Source organism: Pithys albifrons, chromosome 3, assembly GCF_047495875.1.
Source record: "Pithys albifrons albifrons isolate INPA30051 chromosome 3, PitAlb_v1, whole genome shotgun sequence".
Classification (NCBI taxonomy): Eukaryota; Metazoa; Chordata; class Aves; order Passeriformes; family Thamnophilidae; genus Pithys; species Pithys albifrons.
Window position 1 is genome coordinate 40,300,474 of NC_092460.1, and position 26,648 is coordinate 40,327,121.

Genomic DNA, 26,648 nt, shown 5'->3' on the forward strand with positions numbered 1-26,648 from the left:
TCTCTTCTACTGATTTCTATCAAAAGGGTTGCCATGCACCCTTTCTGATGGAAACCTTGGATCTGGCTCACTCCCCACATGGCAAACTGCAGTTTGCTATGAAGTTAATTAATCCTGTTAATGCACCACTTCCCTGAGGGAGAGGACTTGAAACAATCTCAGGATGTGTTTTGCCATATGATAAACAACTGGTAAAGGAGTTTTTGATGATAACTATCCCACTTAAATTTTGGAATGGCCATTTCTTTCCATTGCTTTCTTTCTGTTCTAATTTCTTATTCGAAGAATCCTGAAGGGTTGGAGATGCTTTCTCCTCCTCCACCTCCTGCCCTTGTTTATATTTAGGTAGGTGAGTAGAAATAGTGAGATTTACTGATTATTTTTAAATCTCCTCTATTTTCATATTGGGAAATGGGATTCTGCCTTTGTCCTGCAAAATTTCAGTCCCTCTGGTCCATGCCAGCAAAACCACAAGCACCAGTGAAATAAGAGACAGTGTGATGGCTGATGGCAATGTGGAGCTGGTGCATCTAATCGTGACTGATCTGTTAACAATAAGCACAAGGAATCACAAAGAGAAAAGATGGGAAAGTTGGAGAGAACAATTCAGGTTTCTTTCACCCAGGCTGCAGCCATCTCTGCCTTAGAGCTACCCTGTGTTCAAGTGTCCCCTTAGTTTTTCAGATTATATTTTTTACAAGGCCTTTTGGAGTTGTTCAGCTCTTTAAATGTTAATATAGGTTCTGTCAGACTAGGATTTTTAACATCAGCTAAAATGGATTGGATTAGTTGCTTGGTGCTCCTGTTCCCCAAGATTCCCACTTACAGCTGTTTCCAAGCCAGCCCTGCTAACACCACAGCCCGAAACAAATGTGTCTGTTTGTAGGAAGCTTTCTCATTATTTCCCTGGATGTCACATGGAGGAGAAATGATACTTTCCACTGCCTTGTTGATCTCACATTCCCACAGACCCACAAATTTGCAAAGAGCTCTCTGCCTCACGAAGACACACCCAGGAAAGTGCAACTGCTTGTCATTTTGTCTTAGTTAGACAAGAAAGGTGACACATTAAGTTTTGGGGCTAACAATTACTGACACTAGGGTGGTTTCTCCTTCCAGTTGTGGGCAATGACATTGGAAGAAAGAGCTGGACCCAGTCCATTATTATGTGGCTCCCTGGCTGGTGTCACTGCCACAATTTTGTCTGAGAGATCTGGGATTGCTTATCTTGGAGAAAACTCTGGGGAGACTTTATAGCAGCCTCCCTGTACTTTAAGGAGGCCTAAAATAAAAATGGGGAACAGATTTTTTAGAAGGGTCTGTTGGGATAGAGTAAGGAGTAATGGTTTTAAACTAAAAGGCTGTAGGTTTACTTTGCCTGTAAGAAGGAAGTTTTTCACAATGAGGGTGGTAAAACACTGGCATAGGTTGCCCAGGGAGGTGGTGGATGCCTCATCCCTGGCAACATTCAAGGTCAGGCTGGATGGGGCTCTGAGCAACCAATATGATCTATTGAATGACCCTGCTCATTGCAGGGGGTTCGGACCAGATGACCTTTAAAGGTCCCTTCCGACCCAACCTATTCCATGTTTCTGTGATTAATTTTTTAGGGTAATAAATCTAAAAAATGAAAAAACTCAAGAAAGCAAACCTCAAAGCCTGAGTCAGGCAGACTTCTGCTGAACTCAGTGGCATTTTACAGATCTCAGCAGTGTGGGAGGAAGAGGCCAACACTTACCATGGCAAATAAACTCTAAGTTTTCCTTTGGGGCAATCTTTTGTGGGTCATTTCTTCAGTGAGCTGAGCTTTGAATCTGATTTCAGGCAGCAGACTGTGCTGAACATGTTTTTGAACAAGACTTGGCTGTCAATAGCATGTCTACACCAAGTATTGATCTGCACCAGTGAAATGTCTGATGACTGTTTGTTTTGATATTGTTAACTGATACAGAGCAGTATATATTCTTCAGCAGAAGCACTCTCCAAATTCCTGAGTGATCAGAAAATTTTGCTGAAGGAATCCTGAAACATAAATTGCCTCTGTCAACACATGTCAGATTTGTCATTAGCAATTCCTCTTTCTAAAACTGTGCAATAACTTTTGACCCAGCCCAACACGTACCACACCATGTGTGTTCCCAAAGCAGGCAGCATGTACAGCAATTTTCTAGGCCACGTGGTAGCAGGTTTGCAGCACATATAACTAGCTTGCAGTGATAGGAGTTGACAAGAAATTGATGTTTAGAGTAGCACTAAATATTGCTAATAAAATGAACTTTATGACATTGGCTCCAAAGGCAGCACAATGATGCACATGGATGTCTGAAAGTTCCACTACTCATATTTTTCTAGAGAAGAAACTAACATCAACAATTCTTATTTCATTTGCTCTTCCCTGGTCTAGTCTAACCCCTCTAGGATTCCAAGCTTCATGTTGAAATTAATTAAAAACATTTTTCCTCAAAGAGAAATAGTAATAAAGGGTTTCATCATCCAACTCGTGTTAAAAAACAATGGCAAAACTCCCTTTTGAATTTTAAGAGGAAAATTATCAGATCCAATGTCTGTAGCTACTGACTACCATGAGGATTAATCTGAGAGATTTGGAAGAATTTCCCCTAAAGCAGGAAAAGCAATCAAAAAGGCAATGTGTGAGGCAGCAAAAGAAAAAAATTGCTGAACAGAAATTGCTGCATTTTTCTATAATCTCTGTAATGAGGACGGTTATGAAAATACCAACTCAGGCTGTTGTGTGTGGGCTTGTTGCATACATTTATCATAGAAGAGTTGTAAATTACACCTTTTCCTTAGTTTTTCAGCCAGGCTTGTCTGTGTATTGAAGTTTCTTCTGTATATAAGAAGTTTATTCTTAGGATTTGGAAAGTTGCTTAGCACAAGAATGATTCTTTAATTGTTTACTTCCAGTAACACATGATCCGTGACAGATATTATTGATACAGAAGTTAAGAAAGAAAGCAGCACAATCACAAAAAACTACCTTCTCTTAGGCTAGATTTTGATGTAAAAGATAGTGGGGTTACTCTAGATTCTAGGAATACTCACACTACTCAGTGTAGAAATCTGGAACCTGAGTGGCACACACCATGGAAGGTTTTGTGCTGGGGTCTGATTCTAAGCCCCTTACATAACCAGCAATGTCCAGATCCATAATTTAAAAGCCTTGATTTGTGCTCTTAATCAGCCTTTGGGTGCCAGAGTTACAGTGTGCTGTCATTGTTGGGCTTGGGTTCTGTTCAGGTTCTGCACAGAGGAACAGCTTCTCGGCACAGAGGACTTCTGAGAAGGGTTGTTGTCTGAGAGACTTCTTTTGATCCTGTTTGTCTTTTAGAGTTTTTGTCTCAGGGCCCAAGCCTGGATGGGATGTTGCAGATGTGGCATCAGGTGTTGAAAACATCATGGGCTGGCTCTGAGCCCTTGGCCTCTTTCCTTTTCAGACAGTAAAGGCACCAAGAGTATGTGGTCTGGGTTTTTCTCTCATCAGAGACAGACTCTGTCCTTGACAGCACATCTAGAGTCCTGCTTTGGCATTTCCTATGTCCTTGCCCTCTACATGCAGCCTTCAAACATTTGGTTCCCCAGGTTGTGTCATGAGGCTGAGTGACGTCCACTTCTGTTTTCTCCAGGCTGGCCTACCAGGGAAGTAGGAAATCTATGGAACAGGCTGGATGTCCAGAGGTCCAGCTGCTGGCACAAGTCTCTTCAGCCTTTTCCCTGTACATGAACACTAAAGAGCTTTGTATGGAGACCTTGTGGCATAAGTGTGAACATAAAAAGGGTATTTCAGGGTGGCCATCAGGTTCTCCAGACATCAAAAAGGATGTTTTGGTATCAACTCTCCTTGATGGAACACCGTTTGTGAGTGCCCTAAAAGTATTGTAAATTCTTCACTGTGACTGGACAGGCATCCGCAGAACTCCAGGGATTCTTCTCTTTTTAATCCGTTCACGTTTCTAGAAACACTGATCACACTCAATAAGTACCCGTAAATTGCTGAGGTGTTCAAAGACTGCTCGTTTTGAATAATTGCTTCCTAGTTTACTCCACAACACTATCTGACTCGTGGTGTGCTTTGTTTTGGTCTTGGGATTTTGGGTTTTGTTTTTTCGGTTTGGGATTTTTTTTTACCTGCTTTTTACATCATTTAAACTTTCATAAAAAGGAGTCTAAAAATTTGAAGAGATTTCAAGGTGGCTGCACAAACACATCTGGCATAGAGCTTTCTATGATGACATATTTGCACAATTATCCAGGAGTCCTTTGCATACCTTGAACATTTTTTCATGAACTTGAATAAAAATTAAACTATATTTTCCCAGGCAATGACTAAAGGGGCTGTGAACAACATCAAAGCAAATGTGTGTGGTTTATTCTTAAAGCATTGCAAATACATTGGGATTTTTTTTACCAGAATCCTCCCAGCTCTATTCCTGCTAAATTCACTTAAAACCAAATAAGGAGTATTTTGGTGCTATGTATTTTCTCAGCATTTCACAGTTTTTGGGGACATTACTCCAACATCTGGTTTTATTTCCTTGTTAATTCCTTTTCCTGACTCTGAGCATAAAATATTCAGGAAAGTATATTTTCAAGAATAGAATGTTTGTATACTTTGAAAAGCTCCATCTTAGCATATGCTGGGATATACACTTTATTTCAGAGGAGAACAATAATAATATACAATATATATCTAAATAATATCTATAAAATATATAAATACACAAACATACAAAGCAATAACAAATATACAGAGATAATACTTTACTGTGCAAATATATTGTTGCTGAGAAGGGAAAAGGAGAAATATCAGAAAACTTGCAATCTGCACACAGAAAAGATACATGTGAGAGAAGATCCTGGAGAAAGCTGTTTCAACAGTTAGTTGTAGGTTGTGATAACAGTACTAAAGAAAATTATCTTAAAGTAAAATGTTGTGCTATGTACACCTTTATTTTCACAACAAATCTGCAACAGTTTTGTCCTGCAGTGAGGAGAGGAATTATACAAAACTTACACTTGCCAAAAAAGAAGCCACAATAAATATGGTCTCTTACACACCAGCCCTTTTTCTATAATACTATTTTTTTTAATTCTGAAATGTAGATTACAGTCAGATCTAGCAGTTTAGTCTTTGTGGAATCACTACGTCTGCATTCAAGCAGCATAACTTTTGGTCCCTTTCTTCTTCTACTTCTCATTAGTTTACTGGAGGAATAAACCTCTCTCACTTCTCTGAGGTTTTACTTTAACCAAAGAAATGATCCAGTCTCATGAGTAGCTTTCACTACTGGTGCCTCCTGTTTCCCATAGAAGACATTGCCTTTTAGGCAACTTGTTAATTCCTCAGCACCTTAGAGGAAAAAAAAATCAATTACCTTTCAAACACCAGCTGTACTCAAATGAGATATCTTCAGATGGGGCTGATCCTGAAGTGCCACTGAATGAGTTGGGGATTAAGAATACTCTGCCCACCCAGAATCTGGAGACGGTTGCTTGAAGGAATATGATTTTCTTGCAAGCATCTCTAGAGCACTGAGACTTGTCAGAAAAACAAAGTTGTGTCAGCATCGTGCTTTTGCAGAGTGACATTAGTTCCTTACCAGTTTACTAGGGAATTTGCCTGCATTAAAATTTGTGATCTGTTATTGGGAACAAGAGGGTACAAAATGTGCCATCCTCTGTGAAGTGAGGAGATTTCTTTTGCTTCGGTGGGTGGGGTTTTTTTTTCCCCCTGTGGAAGAAGACAGGGTTAATTAGTTGTGTACCTGTTCTAGGAAGCAGGAAGAACTCTACAGGTCTGTGGTTCATGCAGTACTACTTGTTCTTTAGGACTAGTGGACTATCACTTTCTTTCTCACTAGTTAAGATTGAAAGAGGAAGACTTCTAAATTTGGAGGATGTCAGTGATGTAAGGAGGGATGGAAGTGTTATGCAACACCTCAGGCTCATGCATGCACAAAGATATTTATTCTGTTCCTGCTTTTGACACATTACCACTGAGTTTTTCAAAGAGTTGGGAATAGTGGCACCTTGTAGATTTGACTGTGTATCATTTTCCTTACAGGCAAAAGGGCAGGGAAGAACAGCACAGTCTTAATCAGTTAATTATGTATAAATGCAGAAGAATGCAGGCTGAACCCTTTGTCCTTTATTAAATTTATTATTTCCTTTGGCTTGTGCTTGTGATCTTAAGCATTATTAGAAACACTCGTAAAGCAGAGTGACAAACCCTTCTACCTTTTATAGCCTTGCTTTGTGATATTTATTACTGGGACTAAATTGGGAAGTGGAATTTTATGGGGTACATGAGGCATGAGGCTCATCAACAGCTTGCTGTCAGCTGCTCCTTTCAGAAACTCTCAAAAATATTTCTTTTCTAGTTATCCAGTTTGGCTTTGTCACGCTCTTTGTTGCCTCCTTCCCTCTGGCACCTCTCTTTGCTCTTCTGAACAACATCATAGAAGTTCGTCTTGATGCAAAAAAGTTTGTTACTGAACTCAGAAGACCAGACACAGTCAGAGTCAAAGACATAGGTAAGTAGTGAAAAAACTCTGCTGGGAAGATAATGCCAAAAATGCAATAAAAAAAAGAAGAAAATTATAGCAAATCTGTTAATAAATTCTGCTTTTCATTTACAGGAATTTGGTATAACATTTTGAGTGGTATTGGAAAGCTTTCAGTTATCATTAATGTGAGTATTTTGTTACTCTGGTTTCTAATCATGATCTGGGGAGCGTATCTTGTCCCCTCAACATAATTTTAAAGTGAAGTCTAATTTTTTCTATTGCTATAAAATACAACAAAATAGGTTGGACTTGATGATCTCAGAAGTCTTTTTGAACCTAGTTGATTTTGGGGTTCTATGAAATCTAAATTATCCAATTCTTTCTTGCGGAAGTGTAAAACATGGTTTAACTGCAAATTACCATTCCCTCTTCTCTCTGTCCTCATGTTATGTAGGTCAGGAAGACTAATCCATGTAAGAACAACCAGTGAAGGGGATGTAAAGCAGGCAACACTTCACATAATTAATAAAGACCTATTTCTCATTCGTACCCATGGTTTTTTCTGGTACTCTCCTAGTATTAGTATTGGTATGAAGAAAAAGAATGTAAATATAACTTCATCGACTCTAGAAGCAGAAAAAAATCTCAATGAGAAAATACATTCATTCACAGAACAAGAATGATTACATGAACATAAGATGTATCTGGTAAACAGATATGTTTATTGTTCTATATGTATTCCTTAAGCAAAATCTTCCTGTATATACTGCAAGATAAAACAGACTCATGGCCTAGGAGTTTAACTGTACTACTAACTAGTGGGTTTTTTAACCCACAGATAATAAACTCACGGAACTATTTAGGCTGCAAAAGACTTTTAAGATCATGAAGTCCAACCATGAAATATCAAAGATATGAAAGGTCTTTAGAAAGTAGATGCTTTTCACTCCTGAAGGGATGCTATGCAATTTATCTAATACAACAGCTCCCAGCACAGCAGCACTCTGCTGCAGTGTGCAAGCTCTCCTTACAACCAGGGGAACTGGAACATCTTCAGGGGGGCAGTGTTGTTTGACTTGGGTGGAGCATTGCTCACTTACGACAGGGCAGTTTCCAGGACTTAAGGTAGGAAATCAGTGCAACCCTGCACAGACCAATATCCTGAGGTAAGGCATAAATTTCAGCTGTCCAGCACTGATCTGTGCTGGATGAGCAAAACTCTGCTGCCTCTTGTTTTTATCTGAATACACTTTGCAAGTTTATGAGCCTTGGTTATTTTCTGCACCAAAAAACCTCTGAAAATGTGTATTTCCTGGGAAGTCCATTAAAATATAAGTCTGATACTTTTTCTTGAGAGAAATGTGTATATGTGCATACCATTTGAAAAAATACTGAATGCTCAGTTCTGCCTCTGCATCTGAATAATGTTGATTGATACAGGAAATGATTCTTTAGAAAAATATCATTTTAAATCATCATAGAATCACTAAATTGTCTGGGTTGGAAGGGACTTTAAAGATCGTCTTGTTACAACCCCCTGTCATGAGCAGGGACACCTTCCACTATCCCAGGTTTCTCAGAGCCCCATCCAACCTGGCCTTGGACACTTCCAGGGATGGGGGAGCCACAGCTTCTCTGGGCAATCTGTCCCAGGGCCTCACCACTCTCAGGGAAGAATTTCTCCCTAATACCCAGCCTAAACCTGTTCCCTGCCAGTTTGAAGCCATTCCCCTTGTCCTGTGACTCCAGGGTCTTGGAAATAGTCTCTCTCCATCTTTCTTGTGGGATTCCTTCAGGCACTGGAAGGCCACCATTAGGTCACCCCAAAGCCTTCTCTTTTCTGGGCTGAACAATCCCAACTCGCCCAGGCTTTCCCAATAGGAGAGGTGCTCCATCCCTCTCATCATCTTGGTGCCCCTCCTCTGGACCTGCTCCCACAGGGGTGAGTCCAGAGGAGAAATCAAAAGAATTATTGATATGATCTAGATACTTCTGTGTCTGGTTGACTTCACAATTACACCAGTTTTATGGGATACTAGTTTGATGGGAGTTTTATAACAGCATGAGGTCCATGAGGATGCCTACTTTATACTCAGTGGGTTTGTCTCAGATAATCTTGTGTAACAACACCAAAATATAGTCCAAATTATAGTAACTAGCTATCATTCCTTGTTGCAGTTTTGTTGTAAACTACTAATAAACCTCCTAATGACTCAGAGATAGAAAGAATTGGAGAAATGGAGAGGACAATAATTGCTTTTGCTACTCTAGGCTGTAAGAAATACCGCACTTCTCTAACTCAGCCCTCCCCTGGAGAGACAGAGCAGGTTATTGTGCATTTATATATGCAAATATTCTCTACCATTCAATTCTTTCTTCATCACTGCTCTAAATTGACTTGCACATAAAAATAACAAACATGGAACACTTCAGACATGGGTTCACAATGCTGTTGTTTTGGTTGGGTTTTTGTTTTTTGTGTCTCTCAGGCTTTTGTCATTGCTGTCACATCCGATTTCATTCCACGCCTCATGTATCAATATGCATACAGTCAGAATGGAACCATGCATGGCTTCATCAACCACACGCTCTCCTACTTCAATGTCAGTCACCTCAAGGCTGGGACACAGCCACAAAACTCCCTGTTTGCACAGGATGTTTTATTCTGCAGGTAAAGTACCTCCTTTCAAAGTGGGAACTTCAGTTATGTAGTCAGATATCCAGGAATATTCATGTGCCTTTGAAAAAGTGGGTTTAAAAGTACAGCTTTTGGTGTATTCCCACTGTGTTAGAGGGTTCTTAAAAGGGTTTCCCCAGTGCATTAAAAGGCAAAATAGCCATTTTAGGCAGACTTACTCAAATAAAAAAATACTTTCTTTATTGAAAGACAGATTTCATTAAAAAGAATGTTTTTTTTTAAACAGACAACCAGTAATTAGAGCCAGGATTTCTTTTTATTTATTAAATTTGGTCTTGGTGAGATCTAAGTTTTCAATATATTATGCCCAACTTTAAAACCTGCACCATTCACCATCTACATATCATATATTTCAGATTCATCTTTTCAGACTGGGGTAACAGGGCTCAATTTCCGTTAACATATATCCAAGATGTCAGCTACATACTGAGCAGTTCCAGTTTGCAAGAGAAATCACTCAAGTGGCTGCAGGGCTTTAAAAGTGACTTTGGGTAAAAATATGCAGCAATTCAAAGAGGTAGTTTAAGGCAGTACAACCCAAAGCTGTTCAAAATTAGGTCAGTGCTATATTGAACAGCCTCCCTCACCTTCCTTTTGGACACCCTTGAAATCATGCTGCGCTTGGTCTCTGCAAAATCATCACAATAACTCCATTTTTTTAAGGAGAGCCTTAATTTATGAGTTTTACCACACACAATTGGCCTCCCTTGTTTTGATGCCTCATACATCTCACACTTAGGATCCCACTGGTTTTAAACAGGGTATTAGTCTCACCCGACTACAACCCATAAGAATTCCACATCTCAGGTCCTTCACTGGAAGCAGAATAACCAGGGAGAGAAATCTGGCCCTGTGACTCCAGCACTGCTGGTGGGATTGCTTTTGGGGTGTACCTGCCTTCCCACCTTGACTGCTACAGATGGTAGATGAGTTCACAGCTAAGGCCCCTAAATTTTAAGCAACTTAAAAGAATGTTTTTTGCCTGTTAGCTATGCCATCCCCCATTTCAGTATGTTACCAGTTGTTTGTTAGGAAAATGTTCCATGTGAGAGTCCATACTTTCTAATAGACTTGTAAGCCTGTGAAATGCTTTTCCACCAGTTCCTAGCACATTTTAATTTGTATCCTCAAATTAGGCTGTGCTTTCCTTCAGGAAACATCTTGATCTACTTCACTCTGACTTTGCTGCTTTCAGTATGCTGCTATTTACCTACTGACAGCCACTGGCCTCTATGTTTCATGAGTGCCACTGAATTTGGAAATGTGTGTATGCGTGTTAACAACAGTGATGAAATGCTCTCTTCACTTAGCATGGCCAAGTAATCAACAGAGCCAAATACAGGGAGAAAGGAATAATCTATACATGGTATAATAGTGGCTCCTGCCCAATAATATCAAGTCTGTGCCACTGAGAAGAAAAAATTAATAAATATTTGATCATGTGCTAGTCTGAATGGGAAAGTACTGTGAGAGTATTTCTGTTCTGTTATCAGAAAACAATTAGGAGAAGATGTCAACATCCATATACACTGTTTCTCATTATCATCTGCCTCATTTGAATCTTATCAAAATCTCAGCTTTGGACACTATGATAAAATATAGGGTATCTGGCTTGTATCCCAAGGGACAGGCAACAAACATTGCCCATTAAGCTGGAAATAAAATCTGTATTTTTGTTTCTGGCAAATATGTTGGGAACAGGCTGACCTCTCTTATTCTTAGATTTCTGTGACCTCTGGAGATAAATGTGGTTACAATAAGCCTGCATTTTGCTCCTTAAGGCATTGCCAGAGATTAAGGTGTCTTTAAAATAACCTTAACAAGCCAGAAACAACTCTGCCACCAAACATACAGAATACATGCCTTGAATATTTTAGGCAGCACTTTATCCAATGCTGTGAACTCTTTGACACTGCTGCCAAATAAACATTGCTGCAATGATGTTCTGACGCACAGCATTAGTTGTAATGATTTTTTTTTTCCAGAGAAAAATGGTATTTATGTATCTGAAGGCAAATTAAAAGCAAACCTTGCTAAAATATGTGACATTTTTATTGGTTTAGACCTTTTAATCCTTATAATCTGGTGGGATAATGGAGTATATAAAAGCATGCTGGTCACACTGAAAAGAAGAAAGGAGCAGATAGGGGCTCATTAAAGGGACTTTTCCTTTAACATGAGTCTGTTCTGATATTCAGCAAATTTATAAAATGAATTAATTTTTTTAAAATCCTTGAATTCTTCTCATCTACTCCTGTTGATCAGTGGTGAATTTTAACATTTCTCCCTGACTAATTTTTATATACTCCTGCATTGCTGAAGAAGTACTTCCTTGTAATTCAGGGTGCTTTCTTTAAAGACCATCTGAAAAAGGAAATGAAACAGATGAGATTATTTGGACTGATTTGTAATTCCACTTACATGTACCAGTCTTTCTTTTTCCTCACACAATATACTTCTGAAATGCAATAGTGTCTTTCTCTTACCTTTGGCTTCAGTTCACTTTTTGTCCAAGTATTGTGTGGTTCTCTCCATCCATCCTCAGTTCCCCAACATTTCTCTACTTCAGTGTGCATTTCTTTATTCTTCCTTAGAACTTTTCTGTACTTTATTTTTCAACCGTTTTGACTACTTCTTGTCCTTGTCCTTTTTCAGTGGAATTAGAATTGCTCACTATTTTTGAAACACAATAGTCTTTGCAGCACTGGCTGTTTGCTCTTCTTGTCATACCTCCTGAATCAGATATTTTAGGCACTAGGAATTGATGAGGGAATCACAGAATGATAAAGTCATAGAATATCCTGAATTGGAAGGGACCCACCAAGATCATCAAGTCCAACTGCTGGCCCTGCACAGGACCACCCCAAGAATTGCACCTGACTCTCAATGCCTGAGAATATTGTCCAAATGCTTTTTGAACTAAAAAGATGGTCTCTGTAATACAAAAAAAACCCAAAAACAACTACCTGTAGAATATAGTGGTTAGAAAAGGCCCAGGTTATTGCATTTTTAAGTCCCATATGACTCAGAATAATTAAAAAGGGAGGTAGGAAGCTGGCCCAGCTACCTTGTCCATAGCTCTGGCAACATATTCCTTCCCTGTAAATCATTTGCTAGTGTGCTGTTGAATGTAGACTCAGACATCACAAGCCCTGTGATTTCCAGCTGAGCCAGGTGAAATTTCCATGGGGTCTGACATCCTGCAACACTTAGAGAGTCTGTGAAGCTCCCAAAACATGAAATGGAAAACCCACCACAGTTGGTGACCCTTCCAGGTGAACCTGGACTCCGTTTCAAAACTGGGATTGATTTATAGTCCTAAGCAAAATCCACAAACTCAGTGCTTTTCCTTGGCTTTGATGTTCAAGCAGATTAAATTCAAGGGAACTGACTCTGGCCCTTGCTGCAGGGCTTGGACAGAGATTTGAGCAACATGTGGGAATCCACAATGTCCAGAAAGGTACCAGAGGGGGAATCTCACAATGCAGGCACAGGGGAAGACAGGATGGAGACCTCAGCTGCTGTGCACGCACCACTGACCAAAACAAGTAAAACAGGGGCTACCACAGCCCAGGTAGTGTTTCCATAAATTAACACAGCCCTCAGTTTAAAGTTGTTTTCTCCTCCTCTCCCACCTTCCTCTCCCCATGGTGGGTTGTACCTCATTTCTCCAGAAACTGCAACACAGAACTACATCCAGCATTTCAGACTCAGTTTCTTGGGGGTGGGGAGTGGCAGGATATAGGGGATGCACGGATTGTAAATGTATAATTTAACATGCAAAACCATGTGGATAGAACCTGAAGGTAATTTTGGTAAGCACACCTGCAAACTGAAGCTGACAGATTTTATATATGAACCTTCTCCATTATCCCCCAACAGAGGCTTTTCCACAGTCTAATGAATCTTACTGTCAGGACAGGTTTTGTGGTATTCAAAACAGATTTTCCCTTTCTTAATTTCATCCTATTACTCCTAGTCAAACACTGGGAACAGCACTAAATTATCCCTTTCAGTCCTAAGGGCACAATTTGTGCATGGTTATCATGTCCAACTGTGGCTGTTACTTACCAGAGTGGAGCAATACATGTGCTGCTCTTTAATCTTTTCTGGTGAGTCAGTCTCCTCAGCCCTTGTATTGTGCTGAACTACCTTCAATTTGTTGTTTCTTTGGTTTCCTTTTTCTTTTTTTTTTTCCCTTCTTTAATTCCTTTCCCTTAATTTTTCCCCCTATATTTTCCCCCTCTGGAGTCTGCACAGCTGAATGGATGAATGCTGCATTCCAGGTGTGGTTTTACCTGGGCTCTTCAGAGAAGGGCTGATACCCCTCAAGCACCATTGTGACTTCTGTTTATACACCCACAAGTCATACTGTCCTGCTGCCATATTTCAAACTTGTGCTAACTTGCTGGACACTGCAAGCTGCAGGCTGCTTTCATTGCATTTTCTTTCAAAGTCTATCCTTTTGAAGATCCTTCAATTATTTTATTTTTAATTATTTTCCATTTCCCCATATTATTATTATTGTATTTCCTGTCTCCATTTCTTATTGCTTTATGTGTTTCCTGCTATTTGCAAAACTTTCCAATTTAGGAGCATCTGTGATTTTTATTAGCCTGTTGTTTACTTCCAAATGATTGATGATAATACTAAAAGCAACAGTCTTTACACCAAACCACTAAGGCTCTGTTTTATCCTGTCTAGGGCTAGACAGTTAATTTAGGAAGTGCCTTTCCCATGGCTCCCCCTTTCGTTAATGCAAGACAGGAACCACCAAAGAGAAAGTCACATTTTATGTGGGTTGAATTATTCCCTAAATTAATCAAGGTTTAGGTGAGATGAATGCAGGCTTATCTCCTCTTGAAATTGGCTTGGACTCTCTGCTTTCATTTCAGCTCTTTATTGCATGCACAATGAGGTCAATTTAACATTAGGAAAAAAGAGAGGGACATTTGTCAATCCTGTAAAATCTGGACATTTCCAACATTAGAACAACGTTCTGATTTTGGTTGCAACTGTGAAAACCAGACTAAGCTTGTTAAATTCAATGGAGATAGTCCAGCTCTAATTCTGGAGTTGTACTTCATAATAAGGGCTGAAGTGAGAACATCTGGAACATTTGATGCTTTAGGTTTTCTGATTCTAAAATCATGTTAATCAAAGCAATTTGTGCTGGAATAAATTGCTGGAACTCTGTGATAACTGGGCTGTCTCCACCAACAGGTTCAAAGACTACAGAGAACCACCTTGGTCCCCAAACCAGTACGAGTTTTCTAAGCAGTACTGGGCAGTCTTATCTGCTCGTTTGGCTTTTGTTATTCTATTTCAGGTAAGTCTGGCAAGTTGCTTTAATTTCAGTCACAGAAATATAGTAATAAATGGATTGAAATGCATGTTCCAAAGCAGCCCATGTTCAGTAGAGCTTTTCCCTTTGCAAATACCCAGCCTGCTGAGGTGTCAGTGGGCTACAAGACATTGGAGCACTATGGAACACTTCCTCAGCAAATGTTTCTTCTCCCTTCATGGAAGGGAAGAACTACAGCCTGCATTAGCCCTTGGCACTAGCAGGGATCCCCCAAAACCCTGGGCTCTTGAATGCTTAAGTGGACTCTGTCAACGTTTATACTCCAGGGTGTGTTAAATCCTCCAAGGTCTTTTGCTACTTCCTTGAAATAAGCACAGTAAATTCTACTCTGTGTGGACATTTCATTAGCAAGGGATTTGCTATCATGGGTTGCCTTCTGAATGGCTTCCTTCTCTTCTCCTCCATGATCTGTGATCCTTCCACAGGGTACATCCATCTTGTTGAAATCTGCCTGTGTTTTCACCTCCTCTGCCAAGTACTCCCAAGTGTTACTCTGAATCTTGCGTGGTTTGCATTGCCCTCTACTGCTTCTTTGCTGTGCCTTCAGTAATTTTCCACCACTGGCTATGGAACAGTTGAAACCAACTGGTTCTGCTGGGCTTCAAACACTCTGCCTGTCCTGCCAGAGTACATTCCCTGGTTAATTAACTCCATTGTCTGGGATGAGGACAGAGAGTTCATTCTAGCAGCCTTGTCAGCAAACATTCTCACATGTTTTGAAGCATTGCACAACACAGTAGTTTTCAAAGCATTATCATGATAATATAAATCCCCAAAACATAATTTATCTATAAATTTAATTAACAAGCAACACTTTTTGCCCAGTCCTGCTGAATGTTATGAGCATCACCTGTAAGGAATTTGATGCTTGAAGTTGGGGGTTGTGGCTTGTAGGCTGTGGTAGTATAAAAACAATCCCGCTTGTCAGCAGAGAGAAGGATTTGAGGACAGAATGACCATGGAAGTTGTCTGCTGTCTGCTCAGGCCACATTGGAAACATGTGGGTATGGTTGTGTTGGAGGATGCTGCACACCATCAGCAAAATGTATTTGATACCTGTCTCACAGCTATAGCAAAGGTTTGGTTTTGCTGCAGAGCAGGTATTTTGGCTTTTTCATACTTGCTTCATGTCTGTTGCTGTGTTTTCAGAACTTGGTGATGTTCCTCAGTGTTCTGGTTGACTGGATGATCCCTGACATCCCCAAGGACATCAGTCAACAGATCAAGAAGGAGAAGACCGTGCTTGTTGACTTCTTCCTGAAAGAAGAGCATGAAAAACTGAAGCTGATGGAAAGCTTTATCACACATGACAAGCGGAAACACAAGAGTGGGACCAGAAGTGGGACCAAGAGCAGAAGGAGCCGGGCTGCCAGCTTCTCCCAGTTAACCCGGAGTCCCAAAGGCAGCTTCACCTCCTTCAGCTCACAGCACACTGTGGTGTGACTCCTTGGGGGTGGGGAACATGCTGTACTTACCTCTGCAACACCTGCTTACGGCCTGATGTGATTCTGAACCTGGAGCAAGGGAGGGAGCGACAGTCAAGCAAGGGACAGGGAGGAAAAAAAGGAGGCTTCTTTTGCTTCCTTAGAAACTCTATATTCAAGGAACTCTGTTATATTTTATATGCAGCAATTCCAGACTTTATCAGTGCAAGATAAGGGCTATATTGTGTCTGTAGCTGTTTTTTGTGGTGATGATGCATGCAAGTGGGATAGACCTACTGGAATTCTGGCTTGCGCAGTAGGACCACAACCATCCCTCTTCCTGAAGACATCCTGTGGGGATAGGGACACTCCTGTGCTTGTATCTACATTTGGGCAGGTCTGACTGACCATGAGAGGTGCACACAGTTCATGGTCTCAGTGCTTGTAGCTGCCAGCAGATGGTTTGCAAACATGTGGAGTCTCAAGGAGTCATTGTGCCTTCCTAACACACACTGCCACATGGTGCTATCCCTGTAGGGTGGGCAGGGCTGTTGGTAAGAGCACAGAGATGTGGGAACACAAGGAATTAAAATCACTGTGCACTTGCCTCTACAGATATGTTGTGTTTTGCTTAGCAGGACCTTGAAAGCATTGCTAAAGAGCAGGAGGGCCACAATATGTACATCAGAATGACTGAAGTTGCTACAACCAGGGAAGCTCCTTGTTGTTTATTGTCCTGAACTGGAAAAAAAGAAACAAACCCAAACCCAAAAACCCCTGCATGTTTGATTCTCCTCTCACTTAGACTGGGAATTCAGCCAGTATCAGAGGAATCATGCCACTAAACCACTGGTGTGAAGCTGAGGAGTGAGAATGTAAATCAGGTGGCATTTTCATGTACATAGCGCATAAAGTAACAAAAATTGCTGCTGCTGTGATTTACTGTAAAGCAAAATATTTTGCAGAACTGCATTTCATTGGGAGATAAACATATTCACTAACCAGGCTTTCACCTACAAGCATTTAATGAATAACTTTATTCTGTCATGAATGAAAATTAAACTTTCTTAAAAAATATTTCTTTTACTGTGGGCTCTCTCTCTAACCCATCTTGGAATTCAGGCTCTAGATAAAAGATTTTCTTTCCATTTTGTCTTCTCAACAATAATTTCAAAAATACAAACCAAGAGAAATGCTTCAGTTCCAGGCATTCTATAGGACTACTCTTTAATATTGCAATCATGTTTTATATATTTCTGAAGCCCAAAATTTCATTGTTCTTGTAGATGGAAAGATTTTTTTTCTGTGACATCTTTTGATAATATAATGAGAGATGTGAAAATAATAGTGTTTTGTTTGTTTTTTTTCATTCAGTGCCTAAACTAAAACAGATCAAAATGGGAGAACTCTTTCAGAGTGGGCTGAAATTTAAAAAATCATTTTGGATATTCATTTTCAAAATTTAATTTCTCATTATTTCTCTGTCCTACAGAATAATCAGATTTGAAATGATAATGCCAACTGAATAAAATTGCAAATGCTGAATTTTGTTGGAAAAAAGTCTGACCTGTCCAAATGTTTTCTTCTTTTTCCCTGTCAAAACTCATTTGCTGAATTTTGAATTAATTCAGAGACAGTTCTTCCCCTTTCAGAAACTTTTTGATTTTGGTTTTGTTTAATTAATAACACCTTGCCAGGGATATTGCCCAGATCTCATTTTGGCTATATATGCCTAAGATTACAAATACAGCTTGTAAATGTGCAAAACTGTGTAGAATTACAATGTTCCTCCCTTATTAATGCATATATTAACTATAACGAACTATTTGAGAAGCTTGCACTAAATGCTCTGTGTGTAAAATATTGCCAATGTATAAATTTCTGATTGAATGAGGTAGATAGGAAATTCAAAGGGGAAAAAAATCTTCTTTAATACAATTTTAGCTTTTTCTTAGTATACACACCTCACAGTCCCCTGTAGTCATGTGAGCTGCATTCTCTTCATGCCCAAAACTCATCTTGGGAAGGATCAGGAGCATGAGATTTGCATGGCCAAAACATGACTATTAAATTTTTAGGTAGGTTCCCTCTGAAATCACCAGAGAGAGAAAGACACCACATCCCTCTACAAAACCCATCTCACACTGCTCTGTGAGATGGGTGTGTCAGTCACCTCACACCTGAAGGATGGAGCCATCCAGAGGCACGTGGCACAGCTCAGGAAGTGGCCATGGGAATCTCATGGGGTTTCACAAGACCAAGTGCAGTGCTGCACGTGGATCAGGGCAATCCCTGATATCAATCCAGGCTGGGGATGAACAGATGGAGCAGCCCTGGAGAGAAGGACTTGGGGGTGCTGGTGGCTGAGCGGCTGGACATGACCCATTCCAGAACCTGCACTGTGCTGGGCTGCATCCAGAGCACCATGGGCAGCAGGGGAGGGAGGGATTCTGCCCCTCTGCCCTGCTCTGGGGAGACTCTCCTGCAGAGCTGCCTCCAGCCCTGGGGGCCCAGCACAGCAAGGAGATGGAGCTGTGACAGCGAGGCCAGAGGAGGGACACCAAGATGGTCAGAGGGATGGAGCAGCTCTGCCTGGAGGAAAGGCTGGGAGAGTTGGGATTGTACAGCCTGGAGAAGAGAAGGCTTTGGGGTGACCTCATTGTGGCCTTCCAGTATCTACAGGAGCTCTACAGGAGAGGGGCTTCTCACAGGGGAATGGAGTGATAGGACAAGGGGGGATGGTTTTAAGCTGAAGGAGGGTATATTTAGATTAGATATTGGGAAGAAATTCTTCTCTGTGAGGGTGGTGCCACAGAGAATCTGTGGCTGCCCCACCACTGGAAGTGTCCAAGGCCAGGCTGGATGGGAATCTGAGCAACCTGGGAGAGTGGAAGGTGTCCCACTAGGGGGGTTGGAACACACTTTATAGTCTCTTCCAACCCAAACCATTATGATTCTGTGCTTCTATGATTCTCTGATTCTCCATCCATCTCCTTCCCTGCACTCAACAGGAATCTCAATGTCTGCCTTTTAGATTGTGTGTTTGAAATTTTGGTTTCCAAAGATCAGCACAAACCTCCCAGGTCAGGATGTTTAAGATGTTTAGAAACAGAAAGAATTAGCAACTGCTTCTTGCAGTGATCCAGCATTTCCAAGTGATAATATTTTGTTTGTTTGTTTAAATTTTGCAAGATGCTTGAGTAATTTTTATTTTTTTAAAAGCATTTGGCTCCCTCCTCGAAATCTATGTCCAGGCTGAAACATAACCTCTTCTAAGATTAACATTTAAATGAAACATTATCTACTTGAAAACAAATCATCTCATTTTACTTTCAAAAGACCAACAAGCCCTGTTGGGGATTCCCAGGTCTAATACATTAAGGCAATCAATATTAATGACATCTATTCCCTCATTTACACCCAGAGGATACTCTGATGGTGGACTTGGGAGTTTGAAACTGTTGGGGCTTTGGAGCTGGCTATGTTTGTTGCTTACACCTCTAGTTGATTCAAATTCAATCAATTTTCTTTACTTCAAAAAGCCTCTGATGAGGATATATGTTATGTCTCCAAACCTTTAGATTATCATAATGTTCTCTCTCTTTTTCCAGGAATGTGAGAGGGCATGCAGAAATAGGTTTAGAGAGAGATTGCAGGAAGGTTACACAGCACCTTTTTTCCCAGCGACTTGTTTAATGAAGGATATTTAGAGTTAAGGCTCTTCTCAAAACAGAACCATTTTGTACAATGTCCCTCCACCCAGGAAATACCTTTTTAAAAACTGTGAATCACTGAAAATGCTGTCCCGAAGTTGAGTGCATTAGGCTGTTGTTACATGGAATTTCCATAACAAGCGACTGAAATGCTTGCTATGGTCCAAAAATGATAATGTGTTTCTCGATTTCCGAGCAAAAGGAACTAGAGAAGCCAACAGATGTACACTGATGCTCTGAAAGTTCTCCTGAGGTTTATATATTTCACCCAAACAAGGCTGGGAAAGCGGCACAGCAGCAATCACGGCTGACGTCCAGATGGGGTCTCCTGTGATATCACAAACAGGACAGACAGTTCAGTTATCTTTATCTGTGATATGGTTTCTGTTTTTCTCTTAAATTTGAGGGTTTCATTCACTGGGAATTCCTACATGTTTGGTACCTGACTCAGGTGCAGTCCCTGAGGATTGCATCCTTTGTTACATTTCCATGGCAACCTCTGGATTCTCCTGACACCGCTTCCCATCAGCTGCTGTAATTGTAGATCACTGATCAGGTGTTCTTTCATTCTCGGTTTCTAACTTATCTCTTTTGGACAAAGCAGGATCTGCTACCTTTTTATCAGCATGATACTTGTAAGTCTACCCACAAAGCTTCCCCTTGCCATAAGTTGTGTCTCAGCAGCAGAGAGTGGCTGTTCCAAGAGTCATGCATGAAAAGTTCTCCATAGGGACCAAGTGAATGGGATGCAAGTGGAGGCACAAAGGTAATAAAACCTGTGAGCTATTGTCAATCCTTGCTTTAGCAATGAAAACCACCTAAAATCTCTGCAAAAGAAGGGGAAAATAGTAAGTAGAGGAGGAATTGCATTGACGTTTCTGCACATTTAGTACAGAATTTCATAGTCCTTTGGACCACTCCAAATATAAAGTGAAAACTCCAATTAAAGCAAACACACAAACAAAGGAAAAGCAATGTGTCTTTGTGTAATTTATACCACACTGAGCACCACACCTAGTCAAAACCCACCAAATCCACACTCCAGTCTTCATGGAGTCTCATTAATAGGAATGTTTGTAGCTGCACATCTCATCAGAACAGTGTGAATAGGAGGCAACAAAAGGGAGGAATCGGCTTGTATCAAGCCTTAACAAAGATACAACTGAATGTGACCTTGTAATTATCAGGCAATGTAAGGTGTGTCCACATCTCTGTGGCCACAAGAAGGTCAAGGCCACTGAAAGACTTTGCTGCTCCTTTTCCTGCAGTTTCTCCTTTGGTGCAGGGTGTTTATAAAGAGCTTTTAGAAGTTATTCAGGAGAAGAAGTTGACCTGGAATGAAGGTGCTCCCTGCTCCTGGCTCTTTCTATGCTCAAATGCCATCCATCTGATCTGTGCAGCCAGGTGAACATTCTCACAGTGGTTATCCCTAGTTTTAAAGAGAGTTTTTAGGAGCTGAGTGAAGCTGTAGGAATGTTAATGTTTTCTGTCATGTCTTCATGCAGACCTGCCCATCTCTTTTAATTACTAAGGTACCTTTCTTTGTGATGGGTTTCTTTGTGATGTGACTGGCTTTTCAGGCCTCATCCTTCTCAGCTTTGCTATCTAGGCCTTGTCTGCAATTCAGCCTTTCCTGACACTCAAACCCTTCCTTTTTCCAGGAAGAAAAGGGTATTCTATGTGGGAGTATGTGTGTTGGAATTATTGCTTGGAAATACCCAATTCACCATGCACAATATTTACCACTGTTAGCAATGAACTCTTCTGACTACAATAATTTAACATCTGTTGCTGTTATGCAGTCTCACCCTTTAACTAGGCACAGATGGTCTTTCTGTTCCCTGTCTGGTCTGATCATTTTGCTTTTGAAAAGAAAATATAAACCAGTTTTGTTTGTGACCCATTTTTTTGTAGGTAGATTCCTCCACACCTTATACTGAGTAACTTATGTGTCCACTGACACAAGTTTTTAAACTGGGTAACTTATGTGTCCACTAATTCAAGTTATAAGATCTAACAGTAGAAAGTGCCTTTATTACACTTAGAGGTAGGGAGAGAGGAGGAGGATGTACATCTGAACTCCCAATTCTTACCTTCTAAGGGCCATAAGTCCACGATTCATCTGAAAGGCCCACAGACAATATTGAAGAATGTTTTTAGCAAAAAAAAGAGTACATGATCTGTACTTATTTTTCTCTACGTGCATCTTTTTCAAGGAAGAGTCTCTGCATTAGTTATTTTCTATGTGTGTTTTAATCTGTCCTAAATCCCTCAACAATACCAAAATTCAGAATATTCCCATCCTTTACCCATCATCTGCAAATGTACTCAATTATTAATTGTATACTAAATCATTAATGGTGCATCAATTAACAAGGTGCCTTACTGCCTCTTTCACACCCTCAGTGGAATTGTTAAAATCAACCAGATTCCATAACAACTCCTAAGACAGACTGATAATATGCTTTATTTATACATAATGATCTGATGAAATATTTTTATTTATGTGTATTTTCAGTTGCTTGTTGGCACAATTCTGCATCTTTACTTCTCCTGATTCTTAAGAGAGTCACTAACAATGACTCTTCTACTCTCACATGCAGCATTTCCAAGATATTCCCAGTTCCACAGATACAGTTTTAATGAGCAAATTTATTGCTATCAAAGGATTATATACATGTCTCTAATGTGGCCGCCTGAGACAAGATCCCCAGATTTAAACCTCAGTGGAAGTCTCTCTTTTGGCTTCAGTATTCCATTGATCAGAGAGTCTTTTTCCTATGCAACTCTGTATGCAGCTTTCCACCACTTAGGGCAAGAAATGTGCCAATAGTGGAGAAATGTGCATCCACAGCAAACTTCCATTGCTGTGGTCCTCAATGAGTCCCATTATGGAAAATGTGTGCAGCCAGCAGTTTGGGATTTGACCCTGCATTTTCCTGGATGGGATCACTCTTCAAAGCTGGTGTCTTGTCAGACCAGGCTTTAGTAAATTTGATTTTCAGACCTGTTGTCGCTCCGTGCTTCCATGTGGCATGGACTTAAGGCAGACACAACTGTAAGTCAGTGTGGAAAGCTGTGATCCTTGAATTTAATTGTATAAGGAATATTGATCCAACCTCTAGTTAAATCTATACAGCTTATGTGACACAGACAAACTCTTGTAACAGGCTGTCTGTTATCAAATGTTGTTGTGTTTGATTTCAGCAAGTTCAGGGAGAGAATAAGCAGGGAAGCAATATGTGCCAACAACCTGGAAAGGCTACTGCAGCCCTCTAACTGAACCAGGCATTTTTGGGAAAGGCAATGAAAGTTATGCCTTTAAAACTAGAAAGAAGCTGGTTAGGAAGGTAGAACTGGGGAGCAGGAAAACAGGTCCATGAATGTGGGAGAATAAAGGACAGTTTTTGCTGATAGACACACATATTTCAGAGTTTACCAATGTAATATTGTACTCCACAGCCTCATTTGTTTGCTGGAGCAAACTGTTCTCTGCTTAAAGAGAAGTTACAGAAAGAAATCACAGCCCTGCCTGGATCTGCCCCACAAGGTAAAGTCTGTTTCTTGACTGATCCCTGACTACTCTGATGCATTTTATGCACAAAAGGCAGGAGAAATTGAAGCAAAAAGCTGTGGAATTTTTAACTACACAAATACAGAGAGAACTTCCAACATTTTTTACCCAGAACTAAACAGAGTGCTCCATCCTAATGAGCTAATTCTTAACAGGATTATTTTCTAAAAGCTTTGCCAGTAGCCACCTCTTCAAATAAGGGACAAACAAATATGACAAAAATGTTATATTCAATCTTATAGGTGTGGTTTAAGCTTTTCTGTGGCATCTAGTTTTTTAAATTTATTTTTCATCTCTTATGAAGCTTCTTTTTTAATAATTATTATTATTTTAAAGAATTACATATGGCTGGTGCAATTCAAATCTCAACTAAATTTGACAAAATATCCTCCTGTTGATGCTGGGAGAGAATTTTTACTTCTTGTTGTTATTTGCTACCTCTAATCTTTTGAGAAAAAACAACATATTTTCATAAGAGTTTGGAAGCACAGAAGGTCAGTAAGGACACGAACCTATGAGGACATTTAGATCTAGAATAGCATTCTTACTGCCAGGGCTCTGATTAAGAGCATGAAAAAGAGGAAGATTTAGTTTACAAAATGTGGATTTAGCTATAAAACTAAAATAAATCAACTGTAAAGACTGGATTAAGAAGTTTCTTTTATTTCCCCCCCCCCTTCAACAAGAATAAATAAATATAACATGTTTAGTTCATTCTAAAGACGTGTAGAACTGGTTCCAGTAGATGGAGCAAGAAAGGAGAAGGAAAACAATGCCACATCCCCGAGGAAGAGGGCATTGAATGGAAGAACCTTTTAGGTTGGAAAAGACCTTTAAGATCATCTCATCCAATATGTTCATGAGGCAGGACATGAACTGCATGCATGTTCACAAAAGATATTTCAGACTATGGGAGGAGAAAGCACTTTGAAAGCTACTCCACGGCTTCAAGTTCAGTCAGAAACACTCTTCTCATAACTGACACTGACAGGAGTTTTTCCTTGGAATTGGCTTAGTAGCTGAAGAAAAATAACCACTTGGGATTTTCTCCAAAGCCAAGAAAATAGATTAATTATAACTGGCTTTTTATTCTCTTGGCTTTAGTGGAGATTAGTGCAGCTTAATCCTTCAACAAAACCTAATGCTGTGAAGAAGTATTAAAAGAGACAATCTTTACATCTCCCATATGATCTTCAGCCTCATATTTTTTGCTGCCTCTCTCCTCAGACTCTGTATGTAATGTGTGGTGCCTTGTTTACTAATGGGTTGAGCATCACGTGCTGCAGGAAATGTGGCCAGAGGCTCCTGAGAGACACCCCAGCAGCCAAAATAAGGTCCAGATCTTCATTTAAGATAAAATGACTGGGGTTTTTTTGCTTATTTGTTTTTAATTTCCCCTTCCCCTCCAAGCTAACATCATCTAGAGAAATCCCCCCAACAAAACAAACCCCACTTGTTTTGGTGCAAATGAGTGGGAAGAGGTCATCCTCAAATCAGTGATTTTTTTTTTAACTGGACCTATTTATCACAGAAGCCTCTGGCAGACGACCAGCACATCCGCAAGGTCTGTGTCCCATCACTGGCCCAGGAAGTCTGTGACACCCAGCTTGAGGGAAAGGGGAACATCTGCAAGCATGGCTCCTTCCTCTGCTGACAGTGAGGAGGAGGGTCTCCTTCCTCTTCCAGGCTCAGAGGAAGTCAGACATTCCTCTTCTGGCTTCTTCCCTTACTCCTAAACCTGAGATTCAGCACTGTGTGATCACTTCCGAGCCCTCTGTGATCACTCTCACTGGAAGGTGCTTTCCATGCCATTTCCATGGAGCTTTTGTCACAGCAATGCACAGCTTGACCTCACTTTCCAGCTTCATCTCTCTGCAATTTCCTGAGGATTTTTTGCCAAAGTTGAACTGGACAACCTATTCTGTAAAGGACGTAAAAAAAACTGCGGTCCATAGGGAATAAAATTGAATGAATCAAGAAAAATATTGCAAAGATGCTAAATTTCTTTCAAGCTGCCTCCTTTCTAAAAAACATTTTTGACTGGGGCTTTTTTTGTTTTTGTGCTTGCCAGCTGGAGGACCTGAATGGAAAAAGATGCTGGTGCTGGTACCTGACTGCAGTGTCTGGCCAGGCTGCAACTGCTGATTGATGTGGGACATGCATGGAGTAGAAATCACAGGATCATAGAATTGTTTGGGTTGGAAAGGGCCTTAAAGTCATCCATATCCACCACCCTGATGTGACCTAATTGTGGCCTTCCAGACCCTGAAGGGAGCCTAAAAGAAAGATGAAGAGAGACTGATTACAACGGTCTGGAGTGACAGGACAAGGGGTCATGGCTTCAAACTGAGAGAGAGTAGATTTGGACTAAGTATTACAAAGAAAATCTTTCCTGGAAGGGTGGTGAGGCCCTGGCAGAGGTTTCCCAGAGAAGCTGTGGCTGCCCTATCCCTGAAAGTGTCCAAGGCCAGGTTGGATGAGGCTCTGAGCAACCTGGTCTAGTGGAAGGTACATGTGGCTCCTGTGCTGGGGTTTCCATCTCAGGATCAGAAGCAAATCCATGTGGTTGCTCTGGGCATTCTTTTATCATCTCCTTTCAGTGACAGGATTCTGGGGCTGCCCCAGCTTCAAGGAACTCAGCTGGGATTTGTGACCATATGGACACATAAATATTTGTACACATCATGTCAGCCTTGCTTCAGTTCCAACATAGGAGAGTCAGTGCCTGTGCTGCTTTATAGGCAGTAGTGGTTTTTTTCTACTGCAGGTAACCCCTGCAGGTTTGTATGGTTTCCTATTTTTTACCAAAAAAAGCCACATTTTCTACCCACTTTTTATCTTTTACCAGGTTCAAACCCCTGGGAAAATGCAATGACTCTCTTGTCTCCTACAAAACAACCTTTACTCAGATGTGCCCACGTGGTCCTGCCATGGGCACAGAGAGAACTAAGGTCTATGTCTGGAGCCTGGTGTGCAAGGAAGCCAATGGAGAGGTATGGGAGTATTCCCACACAAAAGAACACGCTCCAGGTTTATATCCAGGTGAGTACCCATTCATATATTCCAGGAGCAAGATAAGAAGTGTGGACACCTGATGTGAATAAGTAAACACAGCTTTCCTCTCATCTGTCTTTCCCTCCCCATTTTCCTTCAGTAAAAGTGAAAGACACATGAGTGATGAGAGCCAGTGTATCAGGGAAGGAAGAGAGCTAGGGAGCCAGGAGACTGTGCTCACACAGCATTTTACAGCTGTTGGCTGCCACTGCACAGACAAACAACTGCATGGAGACCTTCCCAAGCTGTACAGGACCATAACTTCTGTCTGGGACTGGGAAAGGAAAACAGTGAGT

The 26,648-nt window shown here is 40.6% G+C and overlaps 1 protein-coding gene across 1 annotated transcript in view; it reads left to right on the forward strand.

The window, feature by feature from the left end:
* Positions 1 to 16,101, forward strand: part of ANO2 (anoctamin 2) — a 151,927-nt gene extending 135,826 nt beyond the window's left edge. Inside the window, exons 20-24 of the mRNA XM_071549788.1 lie at positions 6,399 to 6,551; positions 6,657 to 6,709; positions 9,014 to 9,195; positions 14,446 to 14,551; positions 15,737 to 16,101. Of these exons, the coding sequence (XP_071405889.1) occupies positions 6,399 to 6,551; positions 6,657 to 6,709; positions 9,014 to 9,195; positions 14,446 to 14,551; positions 15,737 to 16,030 (788 nt within the window). The 3' untranslated portion in view covers positions 16,031 to 16,101. The remainder of the gene's footprint in view (positions 1 to 6,398; positions 6,552 to 6,656; positions 6,710 to 9,013; positions 9,196 to 14,445; positions 14,552 to 15,736) is intronic.
* The last annotated feature ends 10,547 nt before the right edge of the window (positions 16,102 to 26,648 follow it).